The sequence below is a fragment of the Pan troglodytes genome, chromosome 9 (genome assembly GCF_028858775.2).
Source record: "Pan troglodytes isolate AG18354 chromosome 9, NHGRI_mPanTro3-v2.0_pri, whole genome shotgun sequence".
Lineage (NCBI taxonomy): Eukaryota > Metazoa > Chordata > Mammalia > Primates > Hominidae > Pan > Pan troglodytes.
The window spans coordinates 13,976,548-13,990,579 of NC_072407.2; the positions used below are offsets into that span (position 1 = coordinate 13,976,548).

A 14,032-nucleotide genomic window follows, 5' to 3' on the forward strand; every position below is an offset into this window, starting at 1 on the left:
AACGATTGACAGAGATTTAGAAATATGGGCCTGGTGAGTTTTAGTGGGAAGACTCATAACCAGTATAGATGAACAGACTGATCTTTTTCTTCAGAGGGGTTTATATTATTTTGCTGCAGGTCTTTGTCCTTAGCTCTGGCTTGTTCAACATTTTTTTAAACAAAGAATCACATGAGAACAATGATCAAATGTATGGATGACAAAAGGCTTGAAAACAGCAAATGCACTGGTAGACAGAATCAGGGTCCAAAGGTCTAAAACACCCATCCACATCCCAAAACATGAAATTTCCTAGTTATAACACTGCTAGTGGGTCCAAAAAGCAACCATCAAGGCCAGTATATTTTTAAGAACAATAGCACATGTGAAGCAGACAGGGATTTCAAATGATATTAATCTCCACATGGGTTAACCTAGTGATGGGGCTGCCCATAGCTAATGCAGTTTTAGGCTGTGAGAACACCTAGAGTGCTGGGTTCAATTCTGTGGAGTGTTCAGACTGATAAGGATGGTGAGTGGACTACAACCATTTGAACTGGGGATATTCAGAGTTAACTAAAGGCAGGAAAAGAAAGTATCCAAAGGACCAAGATGTGTATGGTTTTCAAAAGGGAAAAAAGTGAATTTTGTAAAAAGTGAATTTTGCAGAAAGCAAGCCTGACAAGAGTTTTTCCTGAAGGGTTTTAGGTGTGGGAGAGTACACTTACTTTCTAGCCTCAGAGGATAGAGCTAGGGCCAATATGTAAAAGTGGTGGTCAATATGAGAAAGCAACACATAGAGTTGCTCACAAATGTAAGGGATTATTTTGGGGAAGAAATGAGTTTCCCATTACTGATGATGTTCAAGCAGAAACAAGATTACTTACTTAGTGTGTAGTGTGTATACGTGTGTGTGTGTGTGTGTGTGTGTGTATATACACACACTTTTGTTTATTTTTTGAGATGGAGTTTTGCTCTTGTTGCCCAGGCTGGAGTGATCTCGGCTCGTTTCGCTCTTGTTGCCCAGCAATGGTGCGATCTTGGCTCTATGCAACCTCTGCCTCCCGGGTTCAACTGATTCTCCTGTCTCAGCCTCCTGAGTAGCTGAGACTACAGGTGTGCACCACCACGCCTGGCTAATTTTAGTATTTTTAGTAGAGACAGGGTTTCACCATGTTGGCCAGGCTGGTCTGGAATTCCTGACCTCAGGTGATCTGCTTGCCTCAGCCTCCCAAAGTGCTGGGATTATAGGCATGAGCCACCATGCCCGGCCTACTAAGTATCTTTTAAAGGGAATTCATCATTATATGGGGGTGAGAGGAAGAGTCTAAGATTCTGTGACTCCATTGTGAGACAGTGGGACTTCACAGTTGAGATATCTGGGGCCAGGTGCTTTCTCACGCCTGTAATCCCAGCACTTTGGGAAGCCCAGGTGGGAGGACTGCTTCAGGCCAGGAGTTCAAGACCAGCCTGGGCAACATAGTAAGACTCTGTCCCAAAAAATATTTTAAAAATTTAGCTGGGAGTGGTGGCACACACCTGTAGTCTTAGCTCCTTGGGAGCTTGAGGCAGGAGGATTGCTCAAGCCCAGGAGTTGGAGGCTGCAGTTAGTTAGCTATGACAGTTCCACTGCACTCCAGCCTGGGCAACAAAGTAAGACTCTGTCTTAAAAAAAAAAAAAAAAGAATCTGGTCTGGAATTTCCTCTGCAGAGTGAAAAGAATCTCACATAAACTTCCAGAGAACAAAGTGGATGACCTTTTGGAGCTTAAAAGAATGAATACTTAGCCTTTCTCTATTTCCTCATGTCAGCAGCTACCTGGATATCATGATGTCTTATCCTCCAAACCAGTATTTCAGAGGACAGGAGCAAAAATAACAGGACTTGGAGTTCCTTCGATCTGGAATCACTTCTCCTTAACTATCTATACCTCTGTGATAGATTGGTCTTTCTGCCCTGCAAATCTGGAGTATCAGGGAGTACTCCCAGGGCTGACTCATCATTTAGACATGCTCCCCTTACCTCTTAATGCTCCCAAACTTATCAATATATATGACATCAGCAATTATTACACTTCTTGTCCCACAAGGCTAAGCTCATCTGTCATCATGCTAGTAAGACATTTGACCATTCATTCAGAAGAGGGTAATTAAGAACAATTTGAACCATAATTAATTGATTTAAAATATCAACTATCTAGAAAAATGCTTTCTGCTTTTAAGCTTGCATCAGTGCTCAGTTATAAAATCAATCTTACTAACCTCCTTGAGCAAAGCTATTGGATGGGTTTACATCCAAATGTCCTGGCACTACCTGCTTAAGCACAGTGGACATTCTTGAAGTCCTCCTTTCAGTCCCTAAAGTCAGCCAAAAAGAAGAACAAAAACCATGTTGTTTGGGTTAACATTACTCAAATGACAAAAAGTTATCTTCACGTGTAGCATGTTTAAGTGCTGCCAAACATTGTACTTTTAAGTACCCAAAGCTTTATTAGAGATAACAAGGCAATGTTATTATTAATCAGAGATAACACACATTTGCAAGATTATAGAGAGTTAGGTTTGGCAAGTGCAATCAGAGAATTTAATGATAAATGGAGCAAGGCATGCATGGTGTTATTTTACAAGAAAAGCCACTTTCTGCTTATGTTGAGCTAATTCAAATAGCTGATTAAGCCAAAGAGACCAACTTCTCAAGTCACATGCTCCTGTGTCTAACACATTAGGGTTACCTCTACATGAACCCTTTGGGGTTCCATCACATGATAACTGAAACAGAATATTAGTACAAGTCTTAATGGCTTCATCCAAATCCAGTGAAAACAAATTGTACTGAAAATCATAATAGGCTGCAGATATTTTGGGAATTTCAAACTTATAAATGATGATTTTAATAAATACACATTTAACAAACATGTTCCACTTACATATTCCATGTCATAATAATATTTTAAAGTCTATGAAAGATAAATATGGGAATAAAGGGTGACTTTATTTATATTTCCCACTTCCTCTCCAATTACTCTTTTGAAAAGGAAATAACTGAGCTGGGTGTGATAAATATGGGAATAAAGGGTGACTTTATTTATATTCCCCACTTCCTCTCCAATTACTCTTTTGAAAAGGAAATAACTGAGCTCACACCTCACACCTGTAATCTCAGTACTTTGGGAGGCTGAGGCGGGAAGACTGCTTGAGCCCAGAAGTTCGAGGCCAGACTGGGCAACACAGTGAGACCCCATCTCTTAAAAAAAAGAAAACAAAACAAAAAAGAAAAAACTGAATCTCTAAGTTTAGTTACTATTTACTAGACATTAATAGTGGTAGATTTCTAAGTAAAAGGAGTTAAACTTATAACCCTTCAGGGTAAAACTTTTAAGAAGTCTTGGTGAAGGAACAGTACAAATAACAAATAACAGTACAAATAACCCTAGGAACAGAACTGACCTTTCATTAGAAGCTGTCAAGAAGAAAAGTATTATCAAATCTTACCTGGAGATAGAGCAAAGGCTGGCCTGACAGTAAGAGTGCTGTTGCCTCTGAGTTTCTGATGGACAGAAACAGCATTCAGTAAGGCTTGCAAGTATTTCTCTTGTTCTATGCTACTGGAAGATTCTAAAGAGGAGGTAGGAGCTATAAAAGGAAAATATATTGAATAAAATAAACTGTCTCTGTGTTAACAAAACAAGCATCTATCTATCTATCTATCTATCTATCTATCTATCTATCTATCTATCTATCTACCTATCTATGCTTATTTTTCTCTATATAGTCTACAAGTTACCACACCCAAATATAGAAACCAGCCCCACTTAAATTGCCAGTCTATTAAATGGCTAATCCTCCACTGTAATGCTGGTTTTACCACACCTACTTCTTGATTGCCTCATTATCCTTCCAGAAAGAGCCCAGGTCTGGAAAACCAGCACAGGGCTACCCTTCCAAGCATAGATTGGGCTTGAAAGCACAGGGCATAGCTTCTCATTATCCAAGCAACTCAAAATGAAGATTCATGAACAACAACGCCTTGATGATATCCCCCAACCATCCTGACCAGGTTATTGCTTGGGAGTGGGTTCCTTTGACATCCCAGAATGGGTAGAGTTAAGAACTTTCCAATACCAGCAACTTTATTTCAATTCTGCCACATAGACCCACCAGGGGACATGAGCCTGTAAAGATTTGTAGAGGGAAGAGTGGAAGAAGATGGGGAGAAGATAGGAGCAACTACTGCCAATCCCTGGTCCTTCTAAATGAGGAGCAAAAAGTATACACAATTGTGAGAGCAATTCTGGGTTGATGGCCATATAAGCCTGGTTTGGGTGAAGCAAAACAGAATCACTGAAATTGGCCCAGACAGTTTAAAGAGGACAGGGGATGGACTCACTACAAGGACAACAGATATTCATAAATTTTCTTACAACCTGAATAGAAAATAAATAATTAGCATTATTGTATTTCATCAACTTTAATATGTCATCAATTCTAAGACGCACTGTTATTTTATTGCCTAACAATAAAAACTGCTTATCAATTAAAAAATTGCCATTTAAACTATGACACTATTCTTTCTGATCACATCAATTATAAGATGCATTGCAATTTCAAAGATACTAGTTGTCAGCCGGGCGCAGTGGCTCACGTCTGTAATCCCAGCACTTAGGGAGGCCGAGGCAGGCAGATCACCTGAGGTCAGGAGTTCGAGACCAGCCTGACTAACATGGTGAAACCCCATCTCTACTAAAAATACAAGAATTAGCTGGGTGTAGTGGCGGGCGCCTGTAATCCCAGCTACTCGGGAGGCTGAGGCAGGAGAATCGCTTAAACCTTGGAGGCGGAGGTTGCAGTGAGCCAAGATCGCGCCATTGCACTCCAGCCTGAGCGACAGAGCAAGACTCCATCTCAAAAACAAAAACAAAAACAAAAACAAAACAAACAAAAAAAACCCAAAAAAACCCTAAAGATATTAGTTGTGAGTAAATGTGGAAGTTGAATATGAAATATAGTAAATTTAAATTAGATTAAAAAAAATCAGCAACCAGTGGAATAAGTTTCAACTGTTTTCCAACTAAAAGCTTAGTGATACGCTTATCGGTGCTCCTAAAATCATTCACTCATTTTACATAACATATATGCTTGTGTTCTATTTTACTATTATTTTATTTCATTTTTTTTGAGACAGGGTCTTATTCTTTCACTCAGGGTGGAGTGCAGTGGTGCAATCGTGGCTCACTATAGCCTTTACCTCATGGGCTCAAGTGATTCTCCCACCTCAGCCTCCTGAATAGCTGGGACTCAGGCACGTGCCACCACGCCTGGCTAATTTTTGTATTTTTTTGTAGATATGGGGTTTTGCCATGTTGCCCAGGCTGGTCTTGAACTCCTGGGCGCAAGCAATCCTCCCACCTTGGCCTTCCAAGTAGCTGGGACTACAGGCATGAGCCATTGCACCTGGCCCCTTCTTACGTTCTAACATACCCACCAGGTGGCTTGGGAGCACACAGTGTTTCAGAGGAGAAACAGTAAACAGCCAACTGCCTTCAATTACACCAGTAGTGAGACTTCAAGGCAGGTGGAAGGCTGCCCTCAGTCAACCTAATGATCAAAACATTGGCTGACTTTCAAAAAGCATATGGTTGTACCTGGTGAATCACAGATTCTGAGTTTACTTCATTTCCAAAGGTGGAAGAATGCAGCCATCCCTAAATCGGATCTGATATCTTAGTGGCCTACTGTTTCATTTTTTTTGAGCATCTATTATGAGGCAGAAGCTATGAGAAAGGTCAGCAAAATACAGCTCCTGACTTCAAGACCTCAGACATGGTACTCACAAGTATCCTCAGAATATGGGACAGCTGTACTTATTATTTCGCTAGCTTCCTAAAAACCTCTTTGCTTGAAAGATCCTGAAGCAGCATTTGCAGTCATTAGTTTGCTGTCTTGTGTGTGCATATGACTTGTAAGAGTGAGGATGGATATCTCATATCACATGGCACAGAATCTCATCTTACCTCTGAAGCTGTTAAATGTATTTGGATGCTTCCCAGGAGAAAGAAAAAAGTTTGATATAACCTAGTTTCCATCTGTGAATACTCTGGTTTGCTGGAATGAAAATTGCCTAGGACCAAAGACTTTATTATATTAATTTCTATTAAAATCCAAGTACAGACCAGACATATTAAGATGTCAAATTCAATGTGGAGCCTCACACTATCAAGTATAGTTCTTGTTTAAGCTGTACATGTTGTATGTAGCAAAGTGGAAAAGTTTGTGTGTGAGACAAGACTTGATGAAAAGGCACCATTCCCAGATTTTACTTCCTTTATTTTTAGCACTGTCCTTATGTGAACGGGTGGTAATTGTGTTATAGAGAGATGCTTACCGGCCTGAGGGGAGTTCTGAGATTTGAAAAGACCAACGACTCCCTTCCCATGGAATCCTCCAGATCGGAGGAGCAGAGTACCACTTCTTGAGTTCTTCCAACATACAACAGGCAGGCGATTGTGTCGATAGCAGCGAGCTACTCTTGGTAAACTACTGTCCTGTACAGCTTGAGGTACGACTAAAAGGCCAGGATAGCTTCAGAGACATAGAAGAGAGAAGAGAATGATTGGGGGAAGGAACAGAGGGGAAGAAAAGGGGAAGAAAAGGGGAAAGGAAATGAGAGAAGAGGGAGACAGAGAATATAAGAAATTGAATACTAATATCATAGTAATTTTCTAAGATTCAGAAACATATTAGTTGAAGGGTAAGATATATTTATTTTCTTTTTTAATTTTATTTTTATTTTTGTAGAGACAGGGTCTCACTTTGTTGTACAGGCTGGTTTCAAATTTTTGGGCTCAAGCGATCCTCCTTCCTCAGCCTCCCAAAGTGCTGGGATTATGGGCGTGAGCCATTGTGCCTGGCCAACATATTTCAAATATGGAACTTAGTTTCAACTTCTGAATTCTTCAGGGATTGAGAAGAAAATCCCTAGATGGTGAAAATAGCTAACTCATCCACTGATCTGTAGTCTTTTTTGAAAAGAGCCCCATTCACTGATATTGCAGACTTCTGCTGAATAAACTTAGAAAATAAAAATATTATGTAGAATTCTTTAAAAGGCCTCTGTTGAACTATTTCCCTTGCCTTATACATTACTTTTCCACAACTTGAAATAAAGATCGTAAGATTACCAGATTAATGTCAACTTTATGAGAATGACAAGTCAAATTGTAAACAATTCATAGATCACTGAGATGACATTAGAGAATACAGCATGCCAATATTAGACTGCCTGAGATGGTGAAAGGCTTAAAAACCAAAACCAAATTATTTTTGGCATGAGAACAATTTGTTCAAATGTCAAATGAGTTTAAATAGTTAATAACACTACATGTTGATACTTATTTTAAAAGATTAGCTTATAAAGTTACAGGATATGATGCTGGGAAAATAACATGTAAGAGTACATACAGATTAATAAATGCAAGAAGATAGGCAGGTTTCAGAGTCATTTCTTTTTTTTAGTTTAATTAGAAATATTACACTAAACAGATTTTATATTTATAACCTCCTAACCACTAATCCTATATCTTTTTTTTTGGTGATTTTTTTTTTTTTTGAGATGCAGTCTCACTCTGTCGCCCAGGCTGGAGTGCAGTGGCACGATCTCAGCCCATTGCAAGCTCCGCCTCCCGGGTTCATGCCATTCTCCTGCCTCAGCCTCCCGAGTAGCTAGGACTACAAGCGCCCGCCACCATCCCTGGCTAATTTTTTGTATTTTCAATAGAGATGGGGTTTCACCGTGTTAGCCAGGATGGTCTCGATCTCCTGACCTCGTGATCTGCCCACCTTGGACTCCCAAAGTGCTGGGATTACAGGCATGAGCCACCGTGCCCAGCTGGTGATTTTTAAATTTTGGTAAAATATACCTAACATAAAATTTATCATGCTATCCCTTTTTTTTTTTTTGAGATGGAGTTTCACTGTTGCCCAGGCTGGAGTGCAATGGCGCGATCTCAGCTCACCGCAACCTCTGCCTCCGGGGTTCAAGCAATTCTCCTTTCTCAGCCTCCTGAGTAGCTGGAATTACAGGCATGTGCCACCACTCCTGGCTAATTTTGTATTTTTAGCAGAGACAGGGTTTCTCCATGTTGGTCAGGCTGTCTCGAACTCTCAACATCAGGTGATCCGCCTGCCTCGGCCTCCCAAAGTGCTGGGATTACAGGCATGAGCCACTGCGCCCGGCCCATGGTATCCTTTTTTATTTATTTATTTATTTATTTATTTTTTGAGACATAGTTTCGCTCTTGTTGCCTAGGCTGGAGTGCAATGGTGCGATCTCGGCTCACTGCAACCTTCGCCTCCTGGGTTCAAGCAATTCTCCTGCCTCAGCCTCCTGAGTAGCTGGGATTACAGATATGTGCCACCACACCTGGCTAATTTTGTATTTTTAGTAGAGATGGGGTTTCTCCATGTTGGTCAGGCTGGTCTCGGACTCCTGACCTTAGGTGATCTGCCCGCCTCGGCCTCCCAAAGTGCTAGGATTCATGCTATCCTTTTTTATGTGTACAAACCAGTGCCATTTAGTACATTCCCAATGTTATGCAACTACCACCACTATCCATTTCCAAAACTTCTTATCCCTTATCTTGATAAGAACCAGTGCTGAGAGGAGGGAAAGGAAATCTAGTTTATGGTCACATAAATCATAACCTTCAACTACTTTACTGAATGCCAAATTAACTTTCCATACTTAACCAATGATACCTTGGAAGCACTCTGAAAGCCTAGGGCTTTGGTGCTCTAGGAAGCTGTGGCCTGAATTTTTGTAATACCACAAACTGATGAAAAGACCAAGCTATAGACATAATCACTCATGAAGACTGAAACGGCAGTTCCATAATTAGGACCCTCTATCTCCACTTGAATATCAGTTTTTCCCAACTTGCTTCAAGATACAATGTGTATTAGACGGGAATAATGTTTAATGGTTCCAGGAGCTACTTCAATAATTGGTAAAGAACGAGCACACTCCTTCACTCCCTGCCCCCTGTAGTGAGCCATCTCCTTCCACTGTGAATGAGCACCACACACAGACCATCCTCTGTTACATACAAGATCTATGTCTCTCTCCTGCTTCCTGACATGGGCTTACATGACAGCTGGAGAGCCCCTCATGCTGGGGCAAATTGTGTGAAGCCTAAAGACCAAGAGAAGCTACTCTCAGTACCAGTCTCATTTCGTAATGAAAGATATCAATTTCCCTGCCACCCATCCTAACCCACTACTCAGAGCCTTCAGCTCTGGGCTCCACAGTTAACTCTCAAGAGGTAGACTAGGCTTCAGAAGCTGTTGTGGAAACTTTTTAATTCAAGCATAATTCACATACAAATGCTCAAAACCTAGGTGATATCATTACCACCTAGGTCAAGAAATTGACCACTACAAGCATCCAAGATCTAGTATTTCCTCCCAGTCACTATTTATTCTTTCTTAAAGATTACCACTATCCTGCCTGGCATGGTGGCTTACACCTGTAATCCCAGCACTTTGGGAGGCCCAGCTGGGAGGATGGCTTGAGCCTAGGAGTTTGAGACCAGCCTGGGCAACATAGTGAGACCTCTTCTCTACAAAAATAAATAAATAAAATAAAAAGAAAATTAGACAGGTTTGGTGGCATGTGCCTAGTCCCAGCTACTCAGAAGGCTGAGGTGGAAGGATCGCCTGAGCCAGGGAGGTTGAGGCTGCAGTGAGTTGGAATCACATCACTGCACTCCAGCCTGGGAGACAGAGCAAGACCTTGTCTCAAAAAAAAAAGAAAAAAAAAAGATTACTACTATCCTGACTGCTAACAATGTGGATGAATTTTGCTTCTTTTTGAATTCTAGATAAAGGGAATCAACAGAGTTTATTCTTTCATGTTTGGCTTCTTTTGCTCAATATTATGTTTATGAGATCCATCCGTGTTATTTGTACTCACGTGTAGTTTGTTCATTTTCATTACTGTATTTCACTGTGTGAGTATGATACCATTTATCTATTCTCTTGTTGATTTTGAGTAGTTTCTAGTTTTTTTAATTATTAAGAATGTTGCCATGAACATTCTTGTAGACGTCTTTTGGGAGCACATATGTATTTCTGTTAGAAATTCTACTCCACCTAAGAGGAGAATTTCTAGGAATTAGGTTATGAATATGTTCAGTAGATGTTTAAATGTTTAGACAGCATTAGACAACCTTCCAAAGTTATTTAACCAATTTATAGTCCTTTTTACTCTCTTGATGATATCTCCTGACGTACAGAAGTTCTAAATTTATCAATTTTTTACTTTATAGATAATGTTTTTCCCATCCCAAGAAATCTTTCCCTATACCTCAAGGTCATGAAGACATTCTCTTATCTTCTAGAAGCTTTATTGTTTTAAGCTTATTTGTTTTAACCTTAATAACAAACCTATTGTTTTATTGTTTTAACCTTTTACATATAGATCTATAGGTCAATGGGAATAGGTCAAGATTAATTTTTCCCAGCATCCTTTATTGAAAAAACATCTTCCATCCACTGCTCTTAAGTGTTATTTTTATCTTAAATCAAGTATCCACATATGTTGGGGTGTTTCTGTTTAATATATTCCCTATTTTGCTCCACTGGTCCGTTTGTCCATTCTTGTGTCAGTCCTATACTGTCTTAATTACTGTAGCTTTATAAAAACTCTTGACATCCTATAGTATTATTCTGTAAGACTATCTTGGCTACTCTGTCTTCCACATTTTTACGTAACTCTTAGAATTACCTTTTCAGTTTCCATTAACATTTTGCTGAGATTGGGACTGATTCTATAGAACAATTTCAGGAAATTCAGTTTTAGAATACTGAATATTCTAATCTAAGAACCTGAAATATCTACTTATTTAGCTCTTCAATGATCTTCAATATTGTTTTAAGTATTCCATGTAGAGGTCTTGCACTGGTTATTACAGTCATCCCTAAGTAATGTTTTTTAGTGCTACTGTAAATAGTAGGAATAATACCAAAATAGCATCACTTTTTGGAAATTTCATTTTGTAATAATGTTTTTAGTATATATATAATTATTGTAAATGACCTTGTACTAGTGACCTTATCAGTGACCTTGTACTAAATCCACTTAATTTTAAAAGTTTATTGGCAGATTCCTACAGATTTTCTACATGTGCATTTTGGTCATCTGTGAGTAATGGCAGTTTTATTTCTTTCTTTTCAATCTTTATACCTTTTATTACTTTTCTAGTCTCTTTGCACTGCCTAAGACCTCTAGTACAACACTGAATAGAAATGGTGATAATGGGCATCCTTGTCAGGATTTCAGAGAAAAAGCTTTTAATATTGTATTTATTTCTAAGATAAGTAATTTCCTGTGTAGCATTTTTAAGACAGAAGATTAAGGAGCTACCCACTGTTCCACTGTAGACTTCTCTGAGGCCTTCAGGGCGCTACTCATGGGAGCTCATTCTTACTCTCTTTTGCTGAGAGCTTTTTTCTAAAAATCACAAATGTGACAAAAAATACAGCATTTACATAAATAAATTTACATAAATAAAACTCATAAGTGTACTTTGCATTTGCAAAATGCTTATCTTTATATAATAAACTTCTTTTTAATTCTGTTAATGTGGTAAATTACACTGACTGATTTTCAGATGTGAAACCAGTACTCTATTCCTACAATAAACTCCACTTGATCTTAATGAATTGCTGTGTGTAAAATAAACCTTTTGTCATTATCAACCATCCTTTCTTACTGCTTTTAAAGTCTACTTTGATATTCATATAGTGACAACAACTTTTTTTAAAGGTAGTTTTGCGTGGTATATTTTTTCTATCCTTTTACTTTCTACCTTTTTATATACTTGTATATTAGATTTGTCCCTTAAAAGCAGCAGAAAGCTTTTTTTTTGGAGACGGAGTGTTGCTCTGTCACCAGGCTGGAGTGCAGTAGCGTGACCTCGGCTCACTGTAACCTCCACCACCAGGGTTCAAGTGATTCTCCTGCCTCAGCCTCCCAAGTAGCTGGCACTACAGGCACAAGCCACCATGCCCAGCTAATTTTTGTATTTTTAGTAGACACAGGGTTTCACCATGTTGGCCAGGATGGTCTCCATCTCTTGACCTCGTGATCTGCCTGCCTCGGCCTCCCAAAGTGCTGGGATTACAGGCGTGAGCCGCTGAGCCCAGCCACTTTTTTTTTTTTTTTTTTAAAGCAAACCCTGATCTCTTTCTTTGAATTGGAACATTTAGTCAATTAATAATTAATGCAATTATGGATATATTTGAATTTAAATCTACCATCTTACTACTTGTTATTTATTCCATTTGTTCTATGTCCCCTTTTTTTTCCTTTCTTGCCTTCTTTTGGATTATTTTTTATTATTCCATTTCCTTCCTGCTAATAACTTAATGGATATATATTACTTTTTACCATCATAAATGCTTTATAACCAGTGTTCTAATAAGTCATCTATTAAAATTTTATTTTACTTCTGACAGATTGGAATGATATATGAGTCTGTTTTCTCAATGGCTGGCATAATTTTGATAGCAAACTTTCCAAACAGCAGGACATCACACCCCGACAACATGACTCATCTTCAGAGAAAATTTAGTTAGAATGATGGAGAATTCCAGAAAAATTACTGCATACTCAGAGTGCCAATTTTTCAGAACTTCATGCAAAATGTTTATTTGGCCACAATCTCAAAACTATATTCCCAACTTGTTTCTGAAGTTTCATATTAATATTTGTAAACTTAAATTGCCATTTAAAATGACATATCTATCTTTAAGAGCAACAGGGTTGAAAGTAACATTAAGATAACTTTCTAAAATATGTACAAAGCTTACAATTTACAAAGTGATTTCAGAGCTGTTTAAGCAGGAATTTATAAATGCAAAGAAAAATCTTACCTGGAGATGAAAATGACTAAACTTGTGGATGGTGAAAATGTAATTTTAGAAAATATATATTTACATATAGTAAAGCATGGAATAAGACTCAACATATTTGAAAAACAGTGAGAGATGACAAGAACAGAAAAAAGAAAATGCCTCTTTATTTACATCCTTTAAGTAATATTCCCTTGAAAACATTCCAATTAGACCGCATAAGAAAGCCTTGCCTACACCTGGGTCAGCAAATTATAGCCTGTGGGCCAAAACTGGCCATGCCCACTCATTTCCTTACTGTCTGTGGCTGCTTTTGCGGCACAGTTGAATAGCTGCAACAAGAGACTCTATGGCTCATAAACTGAAAATATTTACCAACTGACCCTTTATAGAAAGAGTTTGTGGCTCCCCAGCCTACAAAAGACTTTCATGTCCTCTATTGGGCTGGGAAAATCCTGTTCTTCAAGTTATCTTTAGTCATGCTAGAAAAGAAGCAAACTGGGAAGAGAAAGACAAGAGAAATTCATACGGGGTGAGTACTTTACCTTTCACCTTCTCACCTACTAGAGGTACTTTCAGTAAGGTAATTGTTCCGAGAATGCCAATGAGATGCTTGCTCGTATCCTGGAGACCTTGTTCTTATTTTCAGGCATTTTTATCTATCTCAGGGCTATGGATGCAAATGGCCTATTAAAGATTCAAATAAGAAGAAAGGAAAGAAGACCTCTTTTTGGAGCCCACTGACACACTTACCTCCGGCAGAGTGAATACATCCTGTTGGAGGCAGTAATTCGAAAATACTCGGGTCTTGAACGGGAAGAACTGCCACTTATGGTTCCTAAACCTAAACGATGATAGTCTCTGAAACAAGCTTTTTCCACCAACTGTTCCATTGTAGACTTCTCGGAGGCCTTCAGGGTGGTACTTGTGGGGAGCTCACTCTCATCTGAAACTGTGATGGTAGAGACAGATATCGAAGAAATGATTAGCTCAAAGCAATTGAGGTCTTCAGGGTAGTACCTGTGGGGAGCTCACTCTCATCTGAAACTGGGATGGTAGAGACAGATATCGAAGAAATGATTAGCTCAAAGCAATTGAGGTCTTCAGGGTAGTACCTGTGGGGAGCTCACTCTCATCTGAAACTG

At 39.0% G+C, this 14,032-nt stretch overlaps 1 protein-coding gene across 7 annotated transcripts in view; it reads right to left on the reverse strand.

The window, feature by feature from the left end:
* The window catches only part of SBF2 (SET binding factor 2), a 516,757-nt gene that overhangs the window by 47,301 nt on the left and 455,424 nt on the right, over positions 1 to 14,032 (reverse strand). For 5 of the 7 annotated variants that reach the window (XR_010147144.1, XR_010147143.1, XM_016920366.4 and 2 more), the window contains 4 exons: positions 13,641 to 13,839; positions 6,361 to 6,557; positions 3,471 to 3,611; positions 2,241 to 2,336 (listed from right to left, as the gene is read on the reverse strand). Coding sequence is in view for 4 of the 7 variants with exons in the window: in XM_016920366.4 (XP_016775855.4) it covers positions 2,241 to 2,336; positions 3,471 to 3,611; positions 6,361 to 6,557; positions 13,641 to 13,839 (633 nt within the window). In the remaining 3 variants the exon portion in view is untranslated. The remainder of the gene's footprint in view (positions 1 to 2,240; positions 2,337 to 3,470; positions 3,612 to 6,360; positions 6,558 to 13,640; positions 13,840 to 14,032) is intronic. The other 2 variants (XR_010147145.1, XM_016920369.4) reach the window with 1 other exon arrangement.